This window comes from Saprolegnia parasitica, assembly GCF_000151545.1.
Source record: "Saprolegnia parasitica CBS 223.65 unplaced genomic scaffold supercont2.56, whole genome shotgun sequence".
Classification (NCBI taxonomy): domain Eukaryota; phylum Oomycota; class Saprolegniomycetes; order Saprolegniales; family Saprolegniaceae; genus Saprolegnia; species Saprolegnia parasitica.
In genome coordinates, this window is record NW_012156450.1 from 72,601 (window position 1) to 93,053 (window position 20,453).

General features: G+C 58.2%; 10 protein-coding genes across 10 annotated transcripts; 5 read left to right on the top strand and 5 right to left on the bottom strand.

Annotated features, from left to right (window-relative positions):
- Positions 1–567: 567 nt before the first annotated feature.
- Positions 568–1,804, bottom strand: SPRG_09867 (hypothetical protein). Its single transcript, XM_012349617.1, has one exon. It carries the CDS (start codon positions 1,715–1,717, stop codon positions 707–709), a length of 1,011 nt encoding a protein of 336 aa, XP_012205007.1. The 5' UTR covers positions 1,718–1,804; the 3' UTR covers positions 568–706.
- A 360-nt stretch (positions 1,805–2,164) lies between these two features.
- On the bottom strand, positions 2,165–3,190 carry SPRG_09868 (hypothetical protein; the record flags this gene model as incomplete). Its single annotated transcript, XM_012349618.1, has 1 exon — positions 2,165–3,190. The coding sequence occupies one exon, from the start codon at positions 3,188–3,190 to the stop codon at positions 2,264–2,266; it is 927 nt and encodes a 308-aa protein (XP_012205008.1). The 3' UTR covers positions 2,165–2,263.
- A 595-nt stretch (positions 3,191–3,785) lies between these two features.
- SPRG_09869 (hypothetical protein) lies at positions 3,786–5,519 on the top strand (the record flags this gene model as incomplete). Its single annotated transcript, XM_012349619.1, has 10 exons — positions 3,786–3,893; positions 3,938–4,034; positions 4,085–4,191; positions 4,236–4,303; positions 4,353–4,465; positions 4,514–4,564; positions 4,616–4,721; positions 4,774–4,868; positions 4,913–5,308; positions 5,358–5,519. Exons 1-10 carry the CDS (start codon positions 3,802–3,804, stop codon positions 5,517–5,519), a joined length of 1,287 nt encoding a protein of 428 aa, XP_012205009.1. The 5' UTR covers positions 3,786–3,801.
- Positions 5,520–6,028: 509 nt separating this feature from the next.
- Positions 6,029–6,926, bottom strand: SPRG_09870 (hypothetical protein; the record flags this gene model as incomplete). Its single annotated transcript, XM_012349620.1, has 2 exons — positions 6,029–6,139; positions 6,189–6,926. 2 exons carry the CDS (start codon positions 6,924–6,926, stop codon positions 6,029–6,031), a joined length of 849 nt encoding a protein of 282 aa, XP_012205010.1.
- Positions 6,927–7,012: 86 nt separating this feature from the next.
- On the bottom strand, positions 7,013–7,995 carry SPRG_09871 (hypothetical protein). Its single transcript, XM_012349621.1, has 2 exons — positions 7,299–7,995; positions 7,013–7,253 (listed from the first exon to the last, which is right to left on the bottom strand). Exons 1-2 carry the CDS (start codon positions 7,947–7,949, stop codon positions 7,041–7,043), a joined length of 864 nt encoding a protein of 287 aa, XP_012205011.1. The 5' UTR covers positions 7,950–7,995; the 3' UTR covers positions 7,013–7,040.
- Positions 7,996–8,439: 444 nt separating this feature from the next.
- SPRG_09872 (hypothetical protein) lies at positions 8,440–9,713 on the top strand. Its single transcript, XM_012349622.1, has one exon. It carries the CDS (start codon positions 8,487–8,489, stop codon positions 9,675–9,677), a length of 1,191 nt encoding a protein of 396 aa, XP_012205012.1. The 5' UTR covers positions 8,440–8,486; the 3' UTR covers positions 9,678–9,713.
- A 688-nt stretch (positions 9,714–10,401) lies between these two features.
- On the top strand, positions 10,402–13,208 carry SPRG_09873 (hypothetical protein; the record flags this gene model as incomplete). Its single annotated transcript, XM_012349623.1, has 8 exons — positions 10,402–11,322; positions 11,370–11,470; positions 11,525–11,691; positions 11,751–12,070; positions 12,117–12,318; positions 12,371–12,609; positions 12,658–12,933; positions 12,982–13,208. The coding sequence occupies 8 exons, from the start codon at positions 10,402–10,404 to the stop codon at positions 13,150–13,152; spliced, it is 2,397 nt and encodes a 798-aa protein (XP_012205013.1). The 3' UTR covers positions 13,153–13,208.
- Positions 13,209–13,263: 55 nt separating this feature from the next.
- Positions 13,264–15,249, bottom strand: SPRG_09874 (TKL protein kinase; the record flags this gene model as incomplete). Its single annotated transcript, XM_012349624.1, has 12 exons — positions 15,196–15,249; positions 15,034–15,147; positions 14,851–14,988; positions 14,711–14,809; positions 14,427–14,660; positions 14,284–14,381; positions 14,125–14,233; positions 13,942–14,077; positions 13,822–13,892; positions 13,676–13,756; positions 13,507–13,627; positions 13,264–13,466 (listed from the first exon to the last, which is right to left on the bottom strand). Exons 2-12 carry the CDS (start codon positions 15,076–15,078, stop codon positions 13,264–13,266), a joined length of 1,335 nt encoding a protein of 444 aa, XP_012205014.1. The 5' UTR covers positions 15,079–15,147; positions 15,196–15,249.
- Positions 15,250–17,803: 2,554 nt separating this feature from the next.
- On the top strand, positions 17,804–18,559 carry SPRG_09875 (hypothetical protein; the record flags this gene model as incomplete). Its single annotated transcript, XM_012349625.1, has 1 exon — positions 17,804–18,559. The coding sequence occupies one exon, from the start codon at positions 17,804–17,806 to the stop codon at positions 18,557–18,559; it is 756 nt and encodes a 251-aa protein (XP_012205015.1).
- A 391-nt stretch (positions 18,560–18,950) lies between these two features.
- Positions 18,951–19,730, top strand: SPRG_09876 (hypothetical protein; the record flags this gene model as incomplete). Its single annotated transcript, XM_012349626.1, has 1 exon — positions 18,951–19,730. Exon 1 carries the CDS (start codon positions 18,975–18,977, stop codon positions 19,728–19,730), a length of 756 nt encoding a protein of 251 aa, XP_012205016.1. The 5' UTR covers positions 18,951–18,974.
- Between the last annotated feature and the right edge of the window lie 723 nt (positions 19,731–20,453).

Consider the following 20,453-nt stretch of genomic DNA (forward strand, 5'->3'; position numbering starts at 1 on the left):
CTTTTTGTATACCACTCGAATAAAAATGCACGCGAACCGTGGAGCGATGCCATTGGCTGAAATCCGACAAAAACATATCCTTGAAGCGGTCGTGTCTTTTTTTACCTCATTTTTTCACTAGATCATGCTACTATACAGTGTGTTTGTAAGCAACATTACACCGAAGACATTCTATTACGCATGCAGCACACATTATTATTGTATGACGCTCTAAGATTGCCGGCGATCTTAGTGCAAACACGTGCCGCTTGGCCCCAAGCAGCAGCAGTGGGCCAAGGAGCCCGTCGCCCTTACGTGCAGCAACACACTGCAGATGCGTGATCGAGAGGAGCACCTCGAGAAAGCCTTGACGCCACCATATCGACCTGTGAAGCAGCGCCATGAGCTGGCGAGCGTACGACATTTGCTCTTTGTAGATGACCCATCGTCACCGACCACGTAGCAGGCATCGTTACTACCACTTGGCACTCGAGCAGTATGCAGTGCTAATGTCATCACGTCGTGTCTCTTGCAAGACGTGGGTGATGCAGCAGATAAGGATCATCGTCGGTCGTCACTTGTGTTGAAGCAACGGTGATGCTCGTTGGTAAAATGGAGTGGACAACATGCAGGTGTCTCAACACAGAACGGGGCGGCCTTGGTAGACGCAAAGGACCCAATTCATTAAGTCGGCGTCGTCCAGCCTAGGCAGAGGAGCGTCATCGTCTCACATGATCTCGCAATCACAGTACTTGGCCGGCGGCGGAGGCGCGCGATGCGAACCTTTCTTGACAACGACGTCGTTTTCATCGTCGCCACCTTCGACCGCCGGCGCAAAGTCCATCGAGGGTGTCAGCGCAAGGTGCCACGTCATGGGCCCGCCCGCCGTGAGCTCGAAGCGACATCGCAGCTTCTTGGTCACGATGCGCTTCTTCTCGGCGCGTATCCAGAGCGTCGTGAGGTCGTCAATGACCTCTTTCGACGCCTTCTTGGTGAGCTGGCGACAAAAGTCGGGCGAGAGCGTCAGCGCCTGGACCAAGATCTTGTCCTTGAGGAGGCCGCGAGTCGTCGGCGTCGCGCGGAGCAGCTTGTCGCAGTACGCGGGCTTCAAGAGCATCTGGACGCGGATCTGGCTCATGGGGCCGAGCACGCCGTGGTTGGGCCGCACGTGGTACCGCTTCAGCTGCGACGCCATGACCTGGAACGTGACGCTGTCCCGGGCGCTCGGGTTGCGCACGAGAATCGTCACGGGCGACTCGGGCGACAGCACAAACGAGATGCTCTCGACGTGCGTTGCCGTCGGGTCCACGACAGGCGTGATGATCGTGTCCAGCCGCATCGAGGGCCGCTTCTGCACAAAGACGCGGTAGCTCGTGACGTGGTCCATCTCGACGTTGGCCCAGAGCTGGATGAGCGCGTGCATGGCATCTGGTGCGGCTTGCGCCTGAAGCGCGCGGCAGTACGACGCCTCGACGCCGACGGACTGCACGGTGAGGTCGTCACGCGGGTGCCGCGTCGCGTCGAGCGGCGTCACCAGCAGCGCGATGCCGCCAGCCGGCTTGAGCACGCCGTGGTTGGGCTCGACCTTGTACGCAGCGCTCGGACGTACCGAGAACGCAACGCAGTCAGCGCTGCTGGGGTTCGTGAGCGTCATGGTGGCGCGGCCGTCCAGAAAGACGAGGCCATCGTTGGGCGTGACGACGATCGCATGCACCGCTGTGGCCTCTGCGTTGGTCATTGTGTGTGTGTTGTAGTAGTCAATGAGTGGGCAAATCCCCGACAATGAGGCCAGCCAGCCACGCCTGCCAGTACCCGGATATGCGTACTGTACGACAGCCTACAGTACACATGCACATGTCGCCAGCGTCAAGGACGCCACGGAGCCTTCTTCGCCGCGACGACGGCGCCGATGTGGTCGGCGCGATGGCTCGAATCGGCGGCGTCACGTGAGAGCGGGCATGCGATCGCACAACAGCAGTGCTAGCGAGGACGGATCTGACGTCGTTGCGCGTCGATGGCACGGGGTGGGACACCTATGTCCAGCGTGTTTTTACGGGCATCTCTTCCCTTTGAGATTCCTCGCGGATCCTAAGAACCTTGCACCGGGCGCTGGCCGCACATGGCACGCGGTTGTTACGGTATACTAGATAGTCAAGATGGTCATACTACGATTACGAAGAGTGTAGCTGAAGACAGGGACAACTTGTGGCCAGATTGCACTTTCTACACTTGTAGCCAAAAAGGGGTATTCGCGCGATTTCTACGTGTGGCGGCGCGGCGTCGACTAGGACAACGGCAGAGCCACGTCCGTCGTTGCGTCAACGACCATGCCGTCGACGTACCGGGCGGCAATCTTTTGGCTCCACACGGTTGCCTTGTCCGTGCGGCCCCAAAAGCTGCTGAGCTCGTCCATGCCCTGCAGTGCACCCTTCTTTGTCACGAGCATGTAAAACGCGTCGTCGATCGGGGTCGCTTGGAGGAGGAACTTGTCGCCGACGAGAAGCCGACCGCTTGGCTCAAGCGAACAGAGATCGTCGCAGTCGTCCTGCTCGAGCACGACTAGTACAGTGGCGGTCGCGCCAGGCCGCAGTACGCCTTGGTTGGGCCGGACACGGTACCGTGTCGGCCGTGTCGTCTTGACCTTGAAAGCCATGCTCGTCGTCGCACTTGGGTTGGTGACGACCAGCGTCGCCTCGGGCGATGTGCCGGGCTCGAGGCCGAACGCGACGACGGGCTCGGGGGCGCCGCTGTCGATTATGAAGCGGCACGGCAGCTTGTGCCCGTGAATGTGCTTCTTCTCGACGGTCGACCACAGCGCTCGAAAGTCGTCCTCCACAAGTGTCATTGGCGCATTGAGCTTGGTGCGGAGCCATTGCAGCTGGAATTTGTCGGGGATCTCGGCCAGAACGTCGGCCGCGAGGCTCAAAAGGTCGTCGCACTCGGCTGGCTGCAAAACGACCGTGACAAGGAGCTTGGACTGTGGTGGCAGGACGCCATGGGTCGGCTTGACCACATACCGTGCGGGGTGCGTCGTCTTGACTTTGAAGGCGACGTTGTGGTTGTTGCAGGTGTTTTTCAGCTTGACGACGACCGTCGGCGCGCTGCCTGGTGCCAAGACGAACGTAATCGCGTTCGACGGCTTGACGACGAGGCCGTGGGGCGCGCTACTGCTGCCGCTGCTCTCCGCGCTCGTACTGTTTGAGGCGCCCATAGCGTCGTAGGCGTCGAAAGAGGCTGTGGCATCGCGACTGACAACCCGTCGGCAATGTGACAGCAGCGGCACTTTCGAGAGAAGTTACATAGCACACAATAGACAGGACGTGCCGCATTTAAATGAAAGACATACTGAGAGCAAGTGCGCTCTTAAGGTACGCTTTCGCTTGACACGCAAATCCAGCCGGCGTGCTACTTACCGACCTGCCATCAGACGTGCAACCAGATAAACGTGAAATCGATCAGCACCAGTAGTGCGAGCCTTCGCGGCAAGACAGTCCAGATGAAGTCGTCGCGTATAGGGCCTTGGGTGTAGTTCCGCGAGCTTGAATGCATTCCAACTGGCTAGTCGTTTGTGTTTCGGCCGCCCGCCGCCCCGGTTGTCCGCTGGCATGGGCTCCTTGGAAGTGCAATTGGCGGCGAGAGTTTAATGCAAATGCAGGATTCCTTGTTTCTGCCAATATGCCCACTACTTGAAGCAGCAGCGAGGGATGCGGGGGCAGGTCCTTCGTGGGTGGGTTTGCGTTGCGTGGTTTTAGCCACGTAAATGCGTACTTTACCAGGCACCTCATCGTGGAGCGATGGAGCATTTTCATCTTTTCGAGCAAGATGGCGGACGAGTACGAGCATTGCACAGTCTGTGGCGGCTGGGGCGTGGGCCTTGTCACCAACGTCGAGCGCATCTGCGCCCACTGCGCGCGGTACGATGGCTACGACTGGCGATGCTATCCTCATCTCCATGAAGGGCGCAAAAGACCTTCTTTGACCCGGACACATGCGACTTTTGCCGCGATGGCTATATCGACATTTCGCCCAAGGCTGACGGCGGCGTTTTGAAGAAGGCAAGAGCGTCCTTCCATTGTCCATCGCTGATCGAGCGACAATGGCGTAGATCCTCAAAGATGCGCCGAGCACCGATGGCAAGTTCATTGAAGAAGGCTGTCCGACGTTCATCCAATACGTCGGCCGCCTCGACGACGGCTCGATCTTTGAGACCACGTACGTGCTTTCCTCTCTCACGACATTGCATGCAGCGCGCGCAGGCGTGACGTGGTCGACGGCAAGAACGCGGGTGGCACCGACGACCCATTCGAGTTTCACCTTGGCCGCGGTACGTCGTGCCGCCGTCCGCATCGCGTTCGATGGATGGTACGGCGTAGGCAAGGTCATTGAAGGCCTCGACATTGCAGTCGCGACCATGAACCTCGGCGAAATCGCGCGCTTCATCATTAAGCCCGAGTACGGCTACGGCGTGCAAGGCCTCGCGCCCAAGGTAGACACCTCGGCGCTCGACCGATTGCGATCGCTGTATACTGCATAGGTGGAGCCCAATGAAGTGCTCGACTACGAGATCGAGCTCGTGAGCTTTGGCGTACGATGCGTTCTTATTGCTTGGCGTCCGCTCACGCCGCCACGTGTGTAGAAACCACTGCCGAAATTCCCATCCCAAGCCGAGCTTGCCGAGTCCCGCAAGCGTCAAAATGAAGAGGACCGCAAGATGCTGGAGGAGAACCCGCCCCCGACCGTCGGTACGCGCCGTCGCATCATCAGATTACGCAGTGCCATCTTGCCTCGTCGTAGACGAACGTCTTGCGTCGTCCAACGAGTACAAGGAGCTCGGCAACCAAGCCGTCAAAGCTGGTGATTTCGCCGCCGCGCAAAAGCACTATGACACGGTACTCCATGTTCCTGGCCACGTTGATAGCATGCATGAGCGTAGGGCTTCGTCCACATCTTTTACGGCAAGGACGAGTGGGAAGTGCTCGTCTCGGCCGACGATAAAGTCCGCATCAACCACCACAAGGTGCCCCTGTACTTGAACCGCGCGCTGTGCAAGATCAAGCTCGAAAAATGGGACGACGCCGAGTGGGACTGCGACAAGGCGATCGAGCTGTCGCCCGAGAACGTGAAGGGCCACTTTCGCCGGGGCCTCGTCTTTACGGGCAAGCTCCGCGAAGAGCTCGCGAAGGAAGAGCGCAAGGAATTCTGGGTCATTGATAAGGCCAACAAGTTTCTCCACGAGGCCGAGAAGAGCCTCGAGAAGGCCATGTCGCTGGCCGGCGGAAAGCCCGATGGCGGCATGACCAAGGCCACCATCGAGCTCAAGCGGTCCAAGGTGCGTCGTCGAAAACACTATCAACTTGATAGATTTGCTTGCAATGTAGGTGCAGCTGCAGCAGTACATTCGCAACTACCATGAAGCGGAGAAGAAGCTGTACAAGGAAAAAATCATGGACCGTATGGTCGCCGACAACAAGAAGCTCCAACAAGCCGAGAAGCAGAAAGAGATGGAGGAAGAGTTTGCCGACATGCCGTCGCTCGAATAAAAATGCAAGCGCGCCATGCCATCTGGCATGCTCGTCGACTCGAATCTCAATTTCAGCGTCAATGTGACAGCAAGACATGCAGAAAAGTGTCTGTCGCGTCGAGTACTTGGTCGAGACGGCTCGTGCTCGCATCGGCGTAAAAGACGCACACAAAGTGTAGTGGCGCACGTACGGTGTACACAAGTGCAAGGTGCTACGCGATCGGGGGTAGGGTTCAAGCGAGGGTCATGCGAAGGGGAAGCGACATACCGCCAGCTGTACAATGTCGTCGCAGGATGCACCGCCGTCATCAAGGCGACGTTGATAGTGCTGCTGGAGCAGAAGGCATACGTGCTCGCGCGTGTGAGGAAATGTCAAGTCGTCGGGGCGCATTAGTCGGAGTTCGGCATCGTCCTGCGCTCCAAAGTACAGGTACGAGCTGTGTCGCGACGACGGTTGAAGGCGACCTGCGCAATACCTACGCCGATCGTCGGTTAGAGCGTGCTCTACATGCAAGAGCTGATTGCGAGTCAGGCGAACCCGAGCAGCGGCCCCGTCAGAGCTTTCTCTAGAGCCAGACTCGAACGCGAGAGCCGGCTCACGTCCGTGCAACTGCACCAGAGCGCGAGCTTGTCGACGACCTACACAACTACTCCTATCATCGCCGTATCCGATAGTAAGAGAACGCACTGTGCTCTGAATGACAGATGTCGGCACAGCGTCGTCGGCCAGCCCAAACCATGCAACGTTGGGTGCGACGCGGACGAGCACAATCTGGCGCTTCCGCGTACCCGCCGTGTACATCGCGTGCTGCAACTGCTTGTCCTTGGACTGGAGAGCAAACTGCTTGGCCAAGACGACGCTCAGCACCATCTCGTGGCGGGTCAGCGTCGAGCGCACGTCGCCACGGTCGCCGACGACAACGCCATGCGAGAGCACGTACATGTCGCTATGCCACGTTAAAATGTCGTCCAAGCAAGCAATGTCGCCGGGCGTCGAAACAGGCTGACCGAGGGCGAGGTCCATCTCCGCTCGGTGAGCGACGAGCCAATCGAGAGACTCGACCACATGGCTGCGCGCTAGCTCAAACTTGAGGGCGCCGGCGTCCGTCGACAGGAGCAGGGTCGGTCCCACGAAGAGGCAGAGACAGTGCTCGAGCCACGTCAATACGCCATCGATGCCCGCTGCATAGCGGCGATGGAAGAAGGCGAGAAGCACGCCACTTGTTGGCAAGTGCCGGTACGTGATCGCGTACGCCTGGCTAGCGACGGATGTGAGCACCGTCTTCGAGTCGAGCGTTGCATGGAAGAGGGCGCTGACGACACTGACCGCCGCGTTGGGTGGCAGGAGGACGTCGCCGTACGCGCGGATAAGAACTGGCATGCCAATGCCGTTGACGACGACGAGGAGCCCGTCTTCGGCCACCATGTTTTGCGATCTTCCAACCGGCCAATCAGCGCGTGCCGTTGGATTCGGCCAGATTGCACTTGCACTTTCCAATTCATATCTTTATAGTCGAATTGTACTCTGAATTAATGACGATTAAATCAGCTTTCGAAGCTGCTCGAGGGTCATAAACGTGAGGATCGTTTGCGGCCCGAGGCGCATGTAGGCAGGCGTCCAGCCTTTGAAGAGACCGCGGACGCCTTCGGTCTTGAGAATCTTGGTGAAGCAATCGACGGTGCCACTGTACTCGGTCGTCGCGTGCTGCTGCATGTTCATCAATCGCGTCTTGACAACGTCCATGGGCGCGCACTAGCCATATACATCAGCACAGAGGGCGAATAGTATCTTGCGCACCGCGGTCGTCGCGACCAAACCCGCCGCCATGCTCGACGCAAAATGGGTGCCAATGTTGTCGTCGAGTCCGATTGTCTCGAGGAAGAAGGTCTTGAAGACGTCGTACGTGGCAATCTGCCCGCTCGTCAATAGCATCGCGCGCATCATGTTGGGCCGCACGCCGCGGAGTAGCGCGTCGCGGCCTTCGTCGCGCGAGATCCGAACGAGGCCGTCGACGGCGTGGGCGTAGTTGCGGCGCTGGGCCTCGGGCAGTCGTCCATCCGCCTGCATGCGCACGTTGACAACATCCGCGGGGTTGCCCACCGCGCCGCCAACCGCACCGCCAAACATGGAGAGCGCAACGTTTTCCCAGAGCGGGATCGGGTCGCCGCCGTTGCGCTCGATCGCGGCATCCTTGAGGTACTGGTACACGCCAAAGCGCACGGTCGAGTACGAGCCTTCGCGCATGAGGCCGCCCGAGATGCCTCGGTAAAAGCCGCGCAGGCCCTCTGTTTTCGTGATGCTCTTGATCGTGCCAAAGAGCGAGAGGTGCGCTTCCTTGGAGGTCTGGAGACGCACCTTGAGCAGGTCAAAGGGGTGCGTGAAGCAGGCCGCGGTCATGGCCGAGACGCCGCCGAGGCAGTAGTACACAGGCGGCTTCTCGGTTGCCATATCGCAATAAGAACAAGAGAGCGACCGAACGAATGCGAACGCTTGCGCAACTCGTTATGTCAACGCACAAGGATCCGTGGATGCGCTGGTGATCACCTGGGATCCTAGCCAATCATCGCTCGTTTTGTTCAAATCGTCGGATTTGATTGGTGCACGGTCGAAGCGACGTGATCCGTGCCGGCGACGATCTCAAGTTCACGTCGTAGAGGCCACGTCGACTGTCAAGGACGCACGCTTAAACACAGCCATGCTACCATGCGTCGCATGCGACCGTTGCCGGCGAACCGTCGTCCTACCGCTGGCAACACGGTACAATAGCCACACGTGTCGCAAAAGATCAGTTAATTGCCGTCGATATGTATCAAAGGTTTTATATGCTCAATCGAAGTTTGAATCGAAGTTTGCCATGCGCAAGCGCTGTGATTGGCTGCTTGGCAGCAATCATCCGATCGAATCGCTTTGGAGGCGTGCGCACCAATCAAAAGCGCCAGCCATATTGCCGAATTGGTCATATTCCAAGCGCGCGGCCCCATTACGATGCCGTTCAAAGCCCGCTCCAACGACCAGAACAAGGTCATCGTCGTCGGTATCGCCAAGACGCTCGATGACGCCGCGCTCTCTGATATGTTTGGCCTCTACGGCACGGTCGCTGAGGCCAAGGTCGTCAAGAACGACAAGGGCGAGTCGCGCGGCTTTGGCTTTGTCACGTACGCAGGCGCCGCGGCCAAGAACAAGGCCATCAAGCACATGCACCAGTCGACGGTCGACGGCCGCGTGCTCACGGTGCGCGATGTCATTCCCAAGGCGGACCGCGAGCCCGAGGCGGCCAAGACCGACAAGCCCAAGACGGGCGTCTGCTGGGCGTTCCAGAAGGGCCTTTGCGAGAAGGGCGATGCGTGCAAGTACCCGCACGAGGTCAAGGACGGCGAGTACGGCTCGTGCTTTGAGTTCGCGCAGCAGGGCAAGTGCAAGCGCGGCGATGCCTGCAAGTTTCTCCACGGCCCGAAGGAGAAGGAGGCCGACAAGTTTGCAAGCGACGACGAAGACGAGAAGGACGATGCTCCGGAAAAGCAAGTCGTCAAGACCGAGGTCGACCCGACCAAGCCCCGCGTCTGCTTTGCCTTCCAAAACGGCAAGTGCCACCGCGGCAAGTCGTGCATGTTCCTCCATGAAAGGCTCCCGACCGAGGTCGCGACGACCGACACGAAGAAGCGCAAGCGCGACGAGCTGACGCCGCAAGAGGAGCTCGAAGTCCTCTTCCAGGCCGAAGACGACGCGCTCCTCAAGTACGAGCAGGCCAAGAGCGCCCGGATGGCCAAGGAGGCTGAGATCGCATCGAGCTCTGGCGGTGCCAAGACGACCAAGGACGCTGCCAAGCCTATCAAGAAGGACGCCCCGGCAAAGAAGGAAACCCCGGCGAAGAAGGATGCCCCGGCGAAGAAGGAAGCGATCGTCAAGAAGGTCGTCAAGAAGGAAGTGGCCGTAAAGAAGGAGGCACCCAAGGCCAAGGCGATCGTGACCAAGGTGCCGGTGACGGCCCCGATCGACATGGGCGCGGCGTTCGACAGCTCGGACGACGAAAAGCCGGCGGCCAAGAAGGCCAAGAAGACGACGGACGGGAAGCCGCGGCTGCTGGCGTCCGACCACCGCAAGCTGCGCCAAGAAAAGAAGAAGGCGGCGCTCGCGCTCCTCAAATCCAAAAAGGAGATTGCGGTCACGCACGAGTAACGATGATGATTAACTAACTAACAAGTAGACACACCCTCTAAACCACGTGTAGTCTTCCTGGAGCTGATAACGCTGTCGTCGGACGTATCGAAGGGCCTGTCGGCTTTTCCCGTCACATTCCACGCTTCAACGTCTCGGCCACCAATCCGTGGGACCATTCGCGGCCTTGACGGCAAGTGACTCGACAGCTTTGCCAGCTTTGACGAACGCCCGAGTCATTGGCCATCAAGGCCGCGACGCTAGCCCGAAAGTCCGGAGGCACTTGCTACATCTCGTAGTACGATCGCTACGGTGGCTGCTTCATGGCCCGTCTTGCGCACACGATTGCCACGCCTGCTTCAACTGTCTCGTATTAGCTTGCAAGGCTCGTACTCAGTGACGTCTCAAGCCAAGGAGACGCCTCATGAATCGTTGGTCATGTCGATGCATAAATGCCGCAGCAAAAAACAAAACAAACAAGGAGGGCCTTGGTCGTAAATTAGCTCCCCCACGCGATCGCCTGCGACTTCGCTGCAGCGCACGTCACATGCAATGACCCGGGTACACTGTACGACGGCGTGTTGCCGTTGACGTGAGTAGCAAGGCGGCGCAGGTGCGAATCGTCGCTCCCGAAGTCGGATCGCAACGTCGTCTTCGGATTGGGTGTTCTAAATTCGAACTTCGCTTGGAGTGCTTCGACTTCGAACCTGGCTGCGATCCGCAAATCGGAATTCGCACCGTCGTCATGAGCAACGAGAAGGCGCCGCTGCTGCCGTCGCCGGCCGCGCGCAAGATCGCCCACCGCTCCATCTGGCGCAAGCAGGGCCCGATGTCCTCGACCAAGACGCGCCTCGGCTGGATGGCCAACTTCCTCCTCGTCGTCATGGTGCTCGATGTGCTTGTGCTGCTCTCGCAAATGTCGTCGTTGACGCTCACCGCCTTTGCGGCGACGGGCGCGCCCGCATGGCGCTACGAACAGCTGCCCATTCTGGCGACGGCCGCCAAGGTGCTGCTCATTCTGCTCGGGCTCTTCTCCAAGTGGTTTGTCTACCTCGCCGAGATCGCGGTCCTCGGGCTCGTCGTTGTCCTGGGCACGGACGCCTTTGCGCTCGACGCGCTGCCGCAGGCGACGCTTCTCGCCAACGGCTTGGATCGCGCCAACATCTTTATCATCCTCCCGCTCATGTTTTCCGTCTTTGAAGGCGTGCTTCTGTACCAAGTGCACGCGAAGAAGGTGCGCCAGGCGCGCGAGGCCGCGGCCGTCGTCGTCGACCTCGAGAGCTCGTCCTCGCCTGCAGATGCGACGCCGACGAAAGGTATCTCGTTCGTCAAGATGCTGCTCGTGCTGCGCCCGTACTTTTGGCCGCACGGCTTTGGCCACCGCGTCCGCGCTGTGAGCACGTACTTCCTCCTCGGCGGCTCGAAGCTCCTCAACTTGTACGCGCCCATGTTTATGGCCCAAGCAACAAACGCTCTCGTCGCCAAAGACGTGCGCGGCGCGCTCATTGGCGTCTCGTGCTACTGCACCAGCGTCTTCTTCTCCAAGACGCTCGACGAGGTCAAGTCGATCGTGTACCTCCGCGTCAAGCAGACCGCTTACGTGGAGATTTCCACCATGACGTACGAACACTTGCACTCGCTTTCGCTCGACTGGCATTTGAAAAAGGTGAAAACTATCAACTTGATAGTGTAGAGTCCTTAGGCTGCCACTAGAAACTGGGCGACGTGCTGCGCTCGATGGACCGCGGCGTCGAGTCGGCCAACAGCGTCGTCTCGTACATGTTCCTCTACCTCTTGCCAACGATCCTCGAGAGGTATGTCTTTTCTATCGATGACAATATTGTACAATGACATGATGCGTTGACTAGCGTCGTGGTCATGATCATCTTTGCGACGCACTTCCAGCTCGCGACCATGTCGTACGTCTCGTTTTTGAGTTTGGTGTTTTACGCGTACGTGACGATCGCGATCACGCTGTGGCGCAAGAAGTTTCGGCAGCAGTCGACCAAGCACGACAACGAGTACCACGACAAGGGTACTTTTTTGAATCAATTGATCACGACGTGGCGGCTAAAAACACGCCCGTTCACGTAGCCACCGACGCGCTCATCAACTACGAGACCATCAAGTACTTTACCAACGAGAAGCACGAGATCGACCTCTACTCGTGCGCGATCCAAAAGTATCAAAGTTTCAGCGTCAGCGTCCAAGCGTCGTTGTCCGTGCTCAACATTAGCCAAACGGGCATCATCCAAGCCACGATTCTTGCCTGCCTCGCGCTCGCAATCCCGCATGTGATCGAGCAGGACGGCCGCGGCGTCGACCTCGGTGCGTTCGTCGCCATCACAGTGTACCTCCAGAACCTCTTTTCGCCGCTTTACTTTCTCGGGTCCCTCTACAACATGATGATCAACGTACGGACATGGATCCTCGGCTCGTTTTGAAAGGGTTTTTTTGTAGGCCATTGTCGACATGCAAAAGCTCAGCGAGCTCCTTAACGTCGACCCGGACATTGTCGACGCGCCGCACGCGCCCAAGCTCCTGCTCGACTATGACGCGCACCGCAACGGCATCTCGGTCGAGTTTCAGCATGTGCATTTCGACTACCCAGATGCGCCGCTCGGCAGCGGTCTCAAGGACCTCAACTTTGTCATTCCCGCCGGTCTAGACTATCGACTGAAATGCACGGAAGAGACTCATTGATATATGCATAGGGACGACGACGGCGCTTGTGGGCGAGACAGGCTCGGGCAAAACGACCATTTCGCGGCTGCTCTTCCGCTTTTACGACACGACGAGTGGGCGCGTGCTCGTGCACAACCAAGACGTCTCGGCCGTGACGCAGCTGTCGCTGCGCAAGGCGATTGGGATCGTGCCCCAGGACACGGTCCTCTTCAACGAGACGATTCTGTACAACATCCAGTACGGCAACCTCGAGAGCACGTTTGCCCAGGTACTTACTTTATTGTCGATTGTCGACACCTCCAACCCACGGTGGTAGGTCGAAGAGGCGGCCAAGAAGGCTAAGATTTATGATTTCATCATGGGCATGCCGCAGCAATGGCAGACGCCGGTCGGCGAGCGCGGCCTCAAGCTCTCGGGTGGCGAGAAGCAGCGCGTGGCTATTGCCCGCACGCTGCTGAAAGACCCGCAGTTTGTGATTCTGGACGAAGCCACGTCGGCGCTCGATACCGTCACGGAGACGGAGATCCAGAGCGCGCTCACCAAGCTCCAGACGAACCGCACCATGCTAGTGATTGCCCACCGCTTGTCGACGGTACACGCCAAATTCTGGTAGCATATGCGAATCAGACGACAAATGTAGGTGCGCCACGCCTCCCAGATTGTCGTGCTCGGAAAGGGCGCGGTGCTAGAGATCGGGACGCACGACGAGCTCATGGCGCGCAAGGGCGGCCGGTACGCGCAGATGTGGAATGCGCAGCTCGAAGCTCGAACGGCGACGATGGAGGACGACGACGACGCTGGTATTGTCTAAGGGCACCGTCCTCCATAGAGCGATGCTTTAAGCACACGTAAAGGAGTTGCGACACCAAAATGTGATGGGAGTGCGCAACGCTGGTCTGTTCGTAGAGAAGGAAGCAATAAGTTAACCCCATGTCACGACAGCCGTCTCGATCGCACTGGCGAGCTCCGTGCCAAGACCTGGTGTCCGGGTGGTGGCATCGTTCTCCGAGTCGTCGGACGAGTGCAGCGCCGTGGCCTTGGTGTAGGCTTCGAGTGCCGCTTGGTCGCGGGCCCGGCCCACGAGCTCAACCGAGAAGCTCGTCGTGCGGTGGGCGTGCTCGTGTACTGCTACCATGCTAAGAACTTGGAAACCAGCGAGGCGTACCGAGGTGTTGGACCTTGGCCCACTGGTCGCCGGCCTGGAGCTGGTGCATGCCATTTGCTTGGAGCGACGAGAGGACGTCCAGCATCACTGGTCGGTCCTCAGGCGCTGCAGCGAGACACGACTAGCCCATATATTGTTTCCTCGGCGGCATGGACGAAGAGAGACGCACATCGACGAGGTGCCGCAGCGGACCAGGCAGCCACGTGGGCAGTGTCGGTCGCAAGCCGTCATTGGCGACCGCCAGCATGATCTACCACCAATGCGACATGTCTCGCCGACAGCTCCAAGGTGCAAAGTATCAAAGTATCAAGGTACGTTGTACGGTGAGCTGCCGCGCTTCTCATGGTACGGCGTTCGTCGCGTCAGGAGCTCGCAGAGAATGATGCCTACGCGTCGTCGTGTTCGGATTGTTTCAGTGTATCAAGTACTCTATACCGAACGCAAAGACGTCCGACTTGGGGCTAAAATGGCCTCCGAGCACGACCTCAGGGGCCGTCCAGAGCGGCGTGCCGACCTGTTTTTCGGTCGTTTGGAGCTCCGACATGGACTTGGTCATGCCCAAATCACAAATCTCACGGATTTCGTCGAGATAGCAAAGGTGGAGGAGGACATTCGTACCTTGGCCGAGTACGTGGCGCTAATGAGTACGTTGGTGCTCTTGAGGTCGCGGTGGAGAAGCGATTTGCTGTGCAAATAACAAATGCCGCGCGCCGCGTCGACTGCAATCCTAGACTCGATCGATGACGACACATGCAAGATACGAAGAAGAAAAGGAACCGATGGAACGGGTCACTCCACGACTTGGCGATGCGCTTGTCGTGGATGACGAGGTACAAGTCGCCGTGGCCGACGTACTCGAGTACAAAGCCAATGTTCTAGTCGAGAATGGACAACATGTCCATTTTAAAAGAGACAAGTACCGAATACGTGTTCCAGCTGGCACCGATGAACTGCACCACGTTGGGGTGCCGGAGGTCGCACATGAGAAGGATCTCGGCTGCAAACTCGGATATCGCGGCGTCCGAGATCTTGTGCCGGTGCATGCGCTTGAGCACGACGTGCGTTCCAAAGTAGTCGGCGAGAATGACCTCCCCAAACCCGCCTTTCCCAATCACGCGCTGCAGCGAGAGGTGCTCGAACGGAATGCGGTACGGCTACTAGTTGCGTCACAAGAATGGACCGACGAGGATATACATCGTAATACCTGGAGCCGCTCCTGGAATGCCGACTGCGCGTTCAAGTGCTTCTCCACCACGGCCTTTTCTTCGGCCTTGTACTCGTCAAAGACGACGAGCTCAAGCATCTACGTAGTGCTCTGTCAAGAGGAAGCGCATGACGTTTCACCTGATCGAGGGACTCGCGCAGCACTTCGTTGGTCACTTCCGAGGTGTAATACTGGTAAAAGCTCCTTCGGTGCGACTTGTCGAGCTCACGCACGAGCACGAGGCAGATGACGCCGCTGGCACAGAGCAACACATAGGTCTACAGTTGCTTGAGCAGTCAACCCGATACGAAAGCGTTGCCGACCTCGCCGTGGGCGTTGATGTTCCAGTAAAAGACGTTAATGAGCATGGCCAAGAGAGAGCCAGTGTAGATGACGCCAAGGTGCACGAGGTCGCAGTGGGTTGCGGCGACGACCGTCTAGACAAGAAACAAGAAGTTCATCCACGACTCGAATCCTTGAATTACCTGCGCGAGGAAGATGATGATGGCGTCGCTTGCGATCACAAGATCGTCGTTGCTGCTGAGCGCCAGGGTTAGCGTGGCGTCGAGTCTACTTCAACCACCATGATCGTTGCAAACTCGTGGAGATGAGAGCCTACTCGAGCGAACTTGGTAAGGCTGCCCGAAACCTATTGACTGTGTTTTTTTTGACGAGACGGGGATGCTGTCTAGTACTCTGTCGCGACGTGGCTGAGCTTGGCGTCGTAGATGCAGCCTGCTCGCACCATGAGCCCGGCGGCAAGCAGCGTCATGGCAATGGATACGATCCACTAGCCACGGCTTCAAGCCCTCTTGCGCAGTGTACTCCAATGGTACCTTCCAGTGCCGGACGTAAACGACGTACCGAGGATGCTGACAGCGCGGCGACGCGGTCGCCAGCAACGGCAAAATCAGCACGATGTAGCACCATTGAAAGATCTCGGTTTTGCCGTATTTCACCAAGTAGCTCGAGTGACTACGGGCATTTCGCATGGAGCAATGATGCCAATTGACGATCGTTCGGATGCATGTACCTAAAGAGAAGGCTGTCGAGAAGTGCGAGCACGAGGTGGAAGGCGAGGACGCAGCTCGAGACGATGCGGGCCGTGCGCACATAGTACGCGACACTCCAGATTTGGTACGTGCGCTCCATCTCGACATCCACAAAGCAGTTTGTGTACGCGTGCACACGCGACGCCAGCGACCGCTGATGCAGGAGCCGGTCAAACACCTACGTCACATGCTGCGTGGACAAAAGATAAGGAGGTCGCGCGCACCTTCTCGAGACGCTTGGGTTGCTTCCCGTCGACCTCGAGCAGTGCAACGTACTGTGGTGGTATCAAGTGCGCCGCGCTCTGAGCGGCCGGGATCACCCGCTCGCGCGTCAACATGTTGTCGACGCTATTTTTGAAGGTTGTTTCGTCTTTAGCTGCAGGAAAGATGTCTTGTCCACGACCAACTCGCCTCCTCAACGTTGGTTCGTAGGCGAGTTCGATTCCAGCGAGCACGGTGTCGTGTCTTGGGCGAGCTAGTGCAATGGTATCAAGTTGATACCCCGGACCGATCCACCGATCGCAGAATGGCTATACCCAAACCATGTGCCCCTTCCTGTCTGTTCAAGAGGCCACTGCAAGCTTCACGGCACTCGCAGCGGACTTTTAACACATCGGCTGTACTACTTCAGGTCTTTTCAAAGTCTGGTAACTTGGGATGACGCGAGAGTGTTGACGCCTTGCGTCTGGATACGATCGTGGTGGCGCGAGCGTGATGGTGTCGGGGTCCACGCCCAACAACGCAATCGAATCGACTTTGAAGTACCGTTGCTGCAGGCGAGTCGCGTCGTGAACCGATGCGCCGCCAACCACGTGGATGACCGCGCACCCGGCAAAGTCGATCGCGCCAACGCCAAGGCTCGATACCGTTTGTGACACTTGCTGAGCCCGTGGTCGACCAAATCCAGAGCGCGGCAATCGGGTAGACGAATGCGCCGACGAGAGACGAGTAGGGCGATACATGATGCGCTTAGCGAGAGCCCCCGAGAAGATTGTGGCGCACACGGCGGTGATGGTCGATTGGAAGAACCAGTCGTCGCACCTGTGGCCCTTGGAATCGGATCGCTCGTCGCAAAGTCATCTCCTTGGAGGAAGAAGCCAGTCGTGCCAATGAAGGTGTTGCCGTCGAGAAATGCAAAGCGGTTCCGAAACGCGTAGAACGTCATGCCCGTCATACAGAGATCCATCATGCTGCGGAAGATGATGTGCTCGGTGTTCTTGACATGGACGCAGCCGACCTCAAGAGGCGCAAAGCCGAGAATCATGAGTAGCACCATGCAGCCGCCAAATAAAAGCCAAAGGCTGTCGACGCTCGAGACCGACGGACGCGCAGCTGTCGTTGTCGCACGCGTTGGTGGCGGTGAGCGTGCCACGTCATCGTCACGGGCGTCCCATCGATGACGAGCGCGACCATCGAGTTAGCGCGGATGTTGCTGGTGGTCATTCGAGGCGAAACATGAAATGGCCACACGTCAACGATAGAAAACAATATTTGCGTGATAGCCTCTTTGGTCGTTGTTGATGGCGGTGTCGACGCCAAGATGCACTGTGAGATGCGTCACGAGAGCTACGTAAGTATCAGTAAGCTCGTTTCCATCGGTTACCCCAGGAGGTATCCACAAGATGGCGATGTAAGATTCGCATACCATCCCTGATTGTACGAAAGATCCTTCAACAGGGTTATACGTGTGTGGCCATGCTCGAGAATCCATAGGAGTGCATCGACGAGCTTCGGTTTGTTCAATAAGATCTTTGAGTTGAACGAGCATGTATCTCATGTACGAATTACTTGCAGATATCGAGCGACCCAGCACGAAGATTCGCCCGCCACCATCGCAGCGCCTCAACCAATTGACGGAATGATCTGGTTCTTATCGAATATCGTGGATGTACATCGTATATCGTGGATGCCTTCCGCCGATGCACCACGAACGACGGCCTTCTCCGTTGTGTCCCTTCAAGATCCATCACTCAGGAACTTCAACATACACTATTTACGACTTAAGTCAAACACCTGGTTTAGTGTTTTATTGCAAAATCTGATGTTTCGCGGCGAGCCGCGGTCGCTGCCAATTTGGCTCGTCGACGCCGACGATGTGTCTCGAGTCGAGCCGCTGGCGCCAGCGCTGACGGCCCGGATGCATCTCAACAACCTCCAGAGTGCGCCCGAGATCCTCGAGATTGGCTGCCTCCTCGTGCTGTGGGGCCTGCCCGTCGACCTCGTCAACGCCATCCTCGACACCGCCGGCGCCGTCCTCGAGTGCCGAGAAGAGTCCGACGCGACGCTCTATGGGCGTGCGCCGCTCAACTTGGAGTGCTTGCGGCTAGACGTGCCAGCGATGGACTGCGATGGCCTCGAGATCCTTCGCCCCGTCGCCGTCATCCTCGAGACTGTCTCGCGCGACCAAGGGTGGGCCTCGGATGCGCGAGAGCTCAACAACTCGTACGTGGGCTGCCACAGCTGGATCGAGTACCACGTGCAAAATGTGCTGGGCCACGACCTCGTTCGGACGTCCTGCGCCAACTTGCGGGCGTGCGAGCACTACCGCCGGCACCTCACGTACGTCACAGCGGACGACGTGCTATCGCTTGTCGCGCCCGGTACCTCGATTGCGCTGCGCCTGCGCGCACAGTACGGTGGCTGGAGCAACCATATTCAGTACGCTCGCATCTCGGTAGTCGCGTCGGTGGCCTTGCGCGAAGACGTCGACGCCCGGTCCGTCCTCGCCGCGGCGACGTTAAACCGACCGCCTTTTACTGTCGACGCCCCGGCATCGTCTGCATGTGCACTGATGTGAGCTAGTGAGTAGTCCATAGCTTGTTTCAAGTCTGTCGTTCAATCGTTAATGCGCACGCCACAAGCTGTATACAATTGACAACAGGGCAAGTACTACGAGCCCTCGATTAGCTCCTTGGAATGGTCCTCTCAGTTAGTTAGTAGCTTTTATGAAAGCTTGTGCGAGGTGACTTAACGGTGTTTTGCGCCTGGGACTGAGCCATGGAATGGGACTGCGCGATCCCTGCGAAACATGCGTTGTAGAGGTTTAACGAGCAAAATGAGGTTGAAGAGGCCCATATCCGGACATCTAGGTTTATTCAACGTAATTAAATGAGGTATAGTGTCAGTATCCGGATATGCTTCAACACACGCACGTTAAACCCCGTTGCGTGTTTCCAGCCTTGCCACGAGGGTGCTTCATTTGGCAGATTCCCATGCAGTCGCAGTACCTTCCGACGCCGGGTGCGTCGCCCATCTTTGACGTTACGCACGTCGACGAGCCGCCCGTGGAGGCGCCGGCAGCCGCGCCCGTCGACACTATCTGGCTCATCAATCCGGCCAACTTGGCCGACGTCCACGAGCTCACGCCGGCCGTCGCCGCCACCATGCCCACGCGCAGCACGACGACGCCCCGCGATACCCTCCAGGCTGGCGCGCTCCTCGTGTCGCGTGGTCTTCCAGTGGCGGTGGCCAACACGATCCTCGACGCGTCTGGGTCCGTGCTTGTGTTTGAGGCCGAAACGACGGCCGAGCAGTACGAGTACGCGCCGGCCGACGCCGAGTACTTGCGCCTCACCGTGCCCACGATGGACGATCCGGCACTCGAGCTGCTGCGCTGCACGGCGCTCGTTATCGAGTGCACGTCGCATGACCAGGGCTGGGCCACGGACGCGCCAGAGCTCAACGGCTCGTACAACCGCTGCTACAGCTGGGCCGAGTTTCAGGTCTCGGCGCCCGATGGAACGCTGCTGCTGCCGCGTCGCGAGGCCTGTCGCAATTTGCGCGCGTCGGGCAGCTACCGCCACCATCTGCAGTACGTCACGGACCCTGCGGTGCTCCGCTTGCTCTTGACGCCGGGCAACCAAGTCTCGCTGCACCTGCGTGCCATGTACGGCGGCTGGAGCAACCAAGCGTCGTATGGCCGCCTCGCCCTCGTGTACACGGTGGGCCTCAACGAAAACAGCATGTAATACACCTCGATAATGAAGCAACAAGTGATGTATGACAAGCCGTCGCGGTGGTTCCTCTTGCTGCACAACGCCCGTTTCTCAGAGGCCTTCGTGCTGCGTGACCTGCTTGTCGTCCGCAACGCCGAGGTGAGCGGCGACACCACCTGTACGTCGTTCAGGTCGATGGCCCAGAGGTCGGCCGCCAGCTGCGCGGGGTTCCAGACTCTCGGCTCGAGAGCGTAGTGCGGCGCGAGGTCTCGATGGCGTTCTTGCGATGCATCCCGGTGGAGGCTTGAAGAGCGCGTTTTTCGGTCGCTGGGTTGTACGGAGTGTCTCCACCGCTGGACCGTCACGAATGGACAGGGACCACTCTAGTACACTGCCCCAGTCGTCTCGATGATATCAATCTCAACACATAAAAAAGTGCAACTAGTACTACGCTCGACGAAACGGTGGTCTCAAGGCAGGTCTCAAGGGTTCCCTTGTGCCCTTATCTTCCCACGATCTCACGACGCTGCTCAATTCCGCAAGCATCGGTCCTCCTCAATACAAAAATGACACCTTTTGACTGTGACGGCGACCGACAAGAGAATGGTCGCAGGCTCTGGAGGTTCTCTCTCTGTCGCTGCCACGTCGAGGAACCATCGCTGGAAGATCGCGAAAGGTTGCGTATCCGTACAAAACCGGATAAAACTGTTCAATATGATATTTTGATGACACGACAGGATGTTGATTTGATATTTC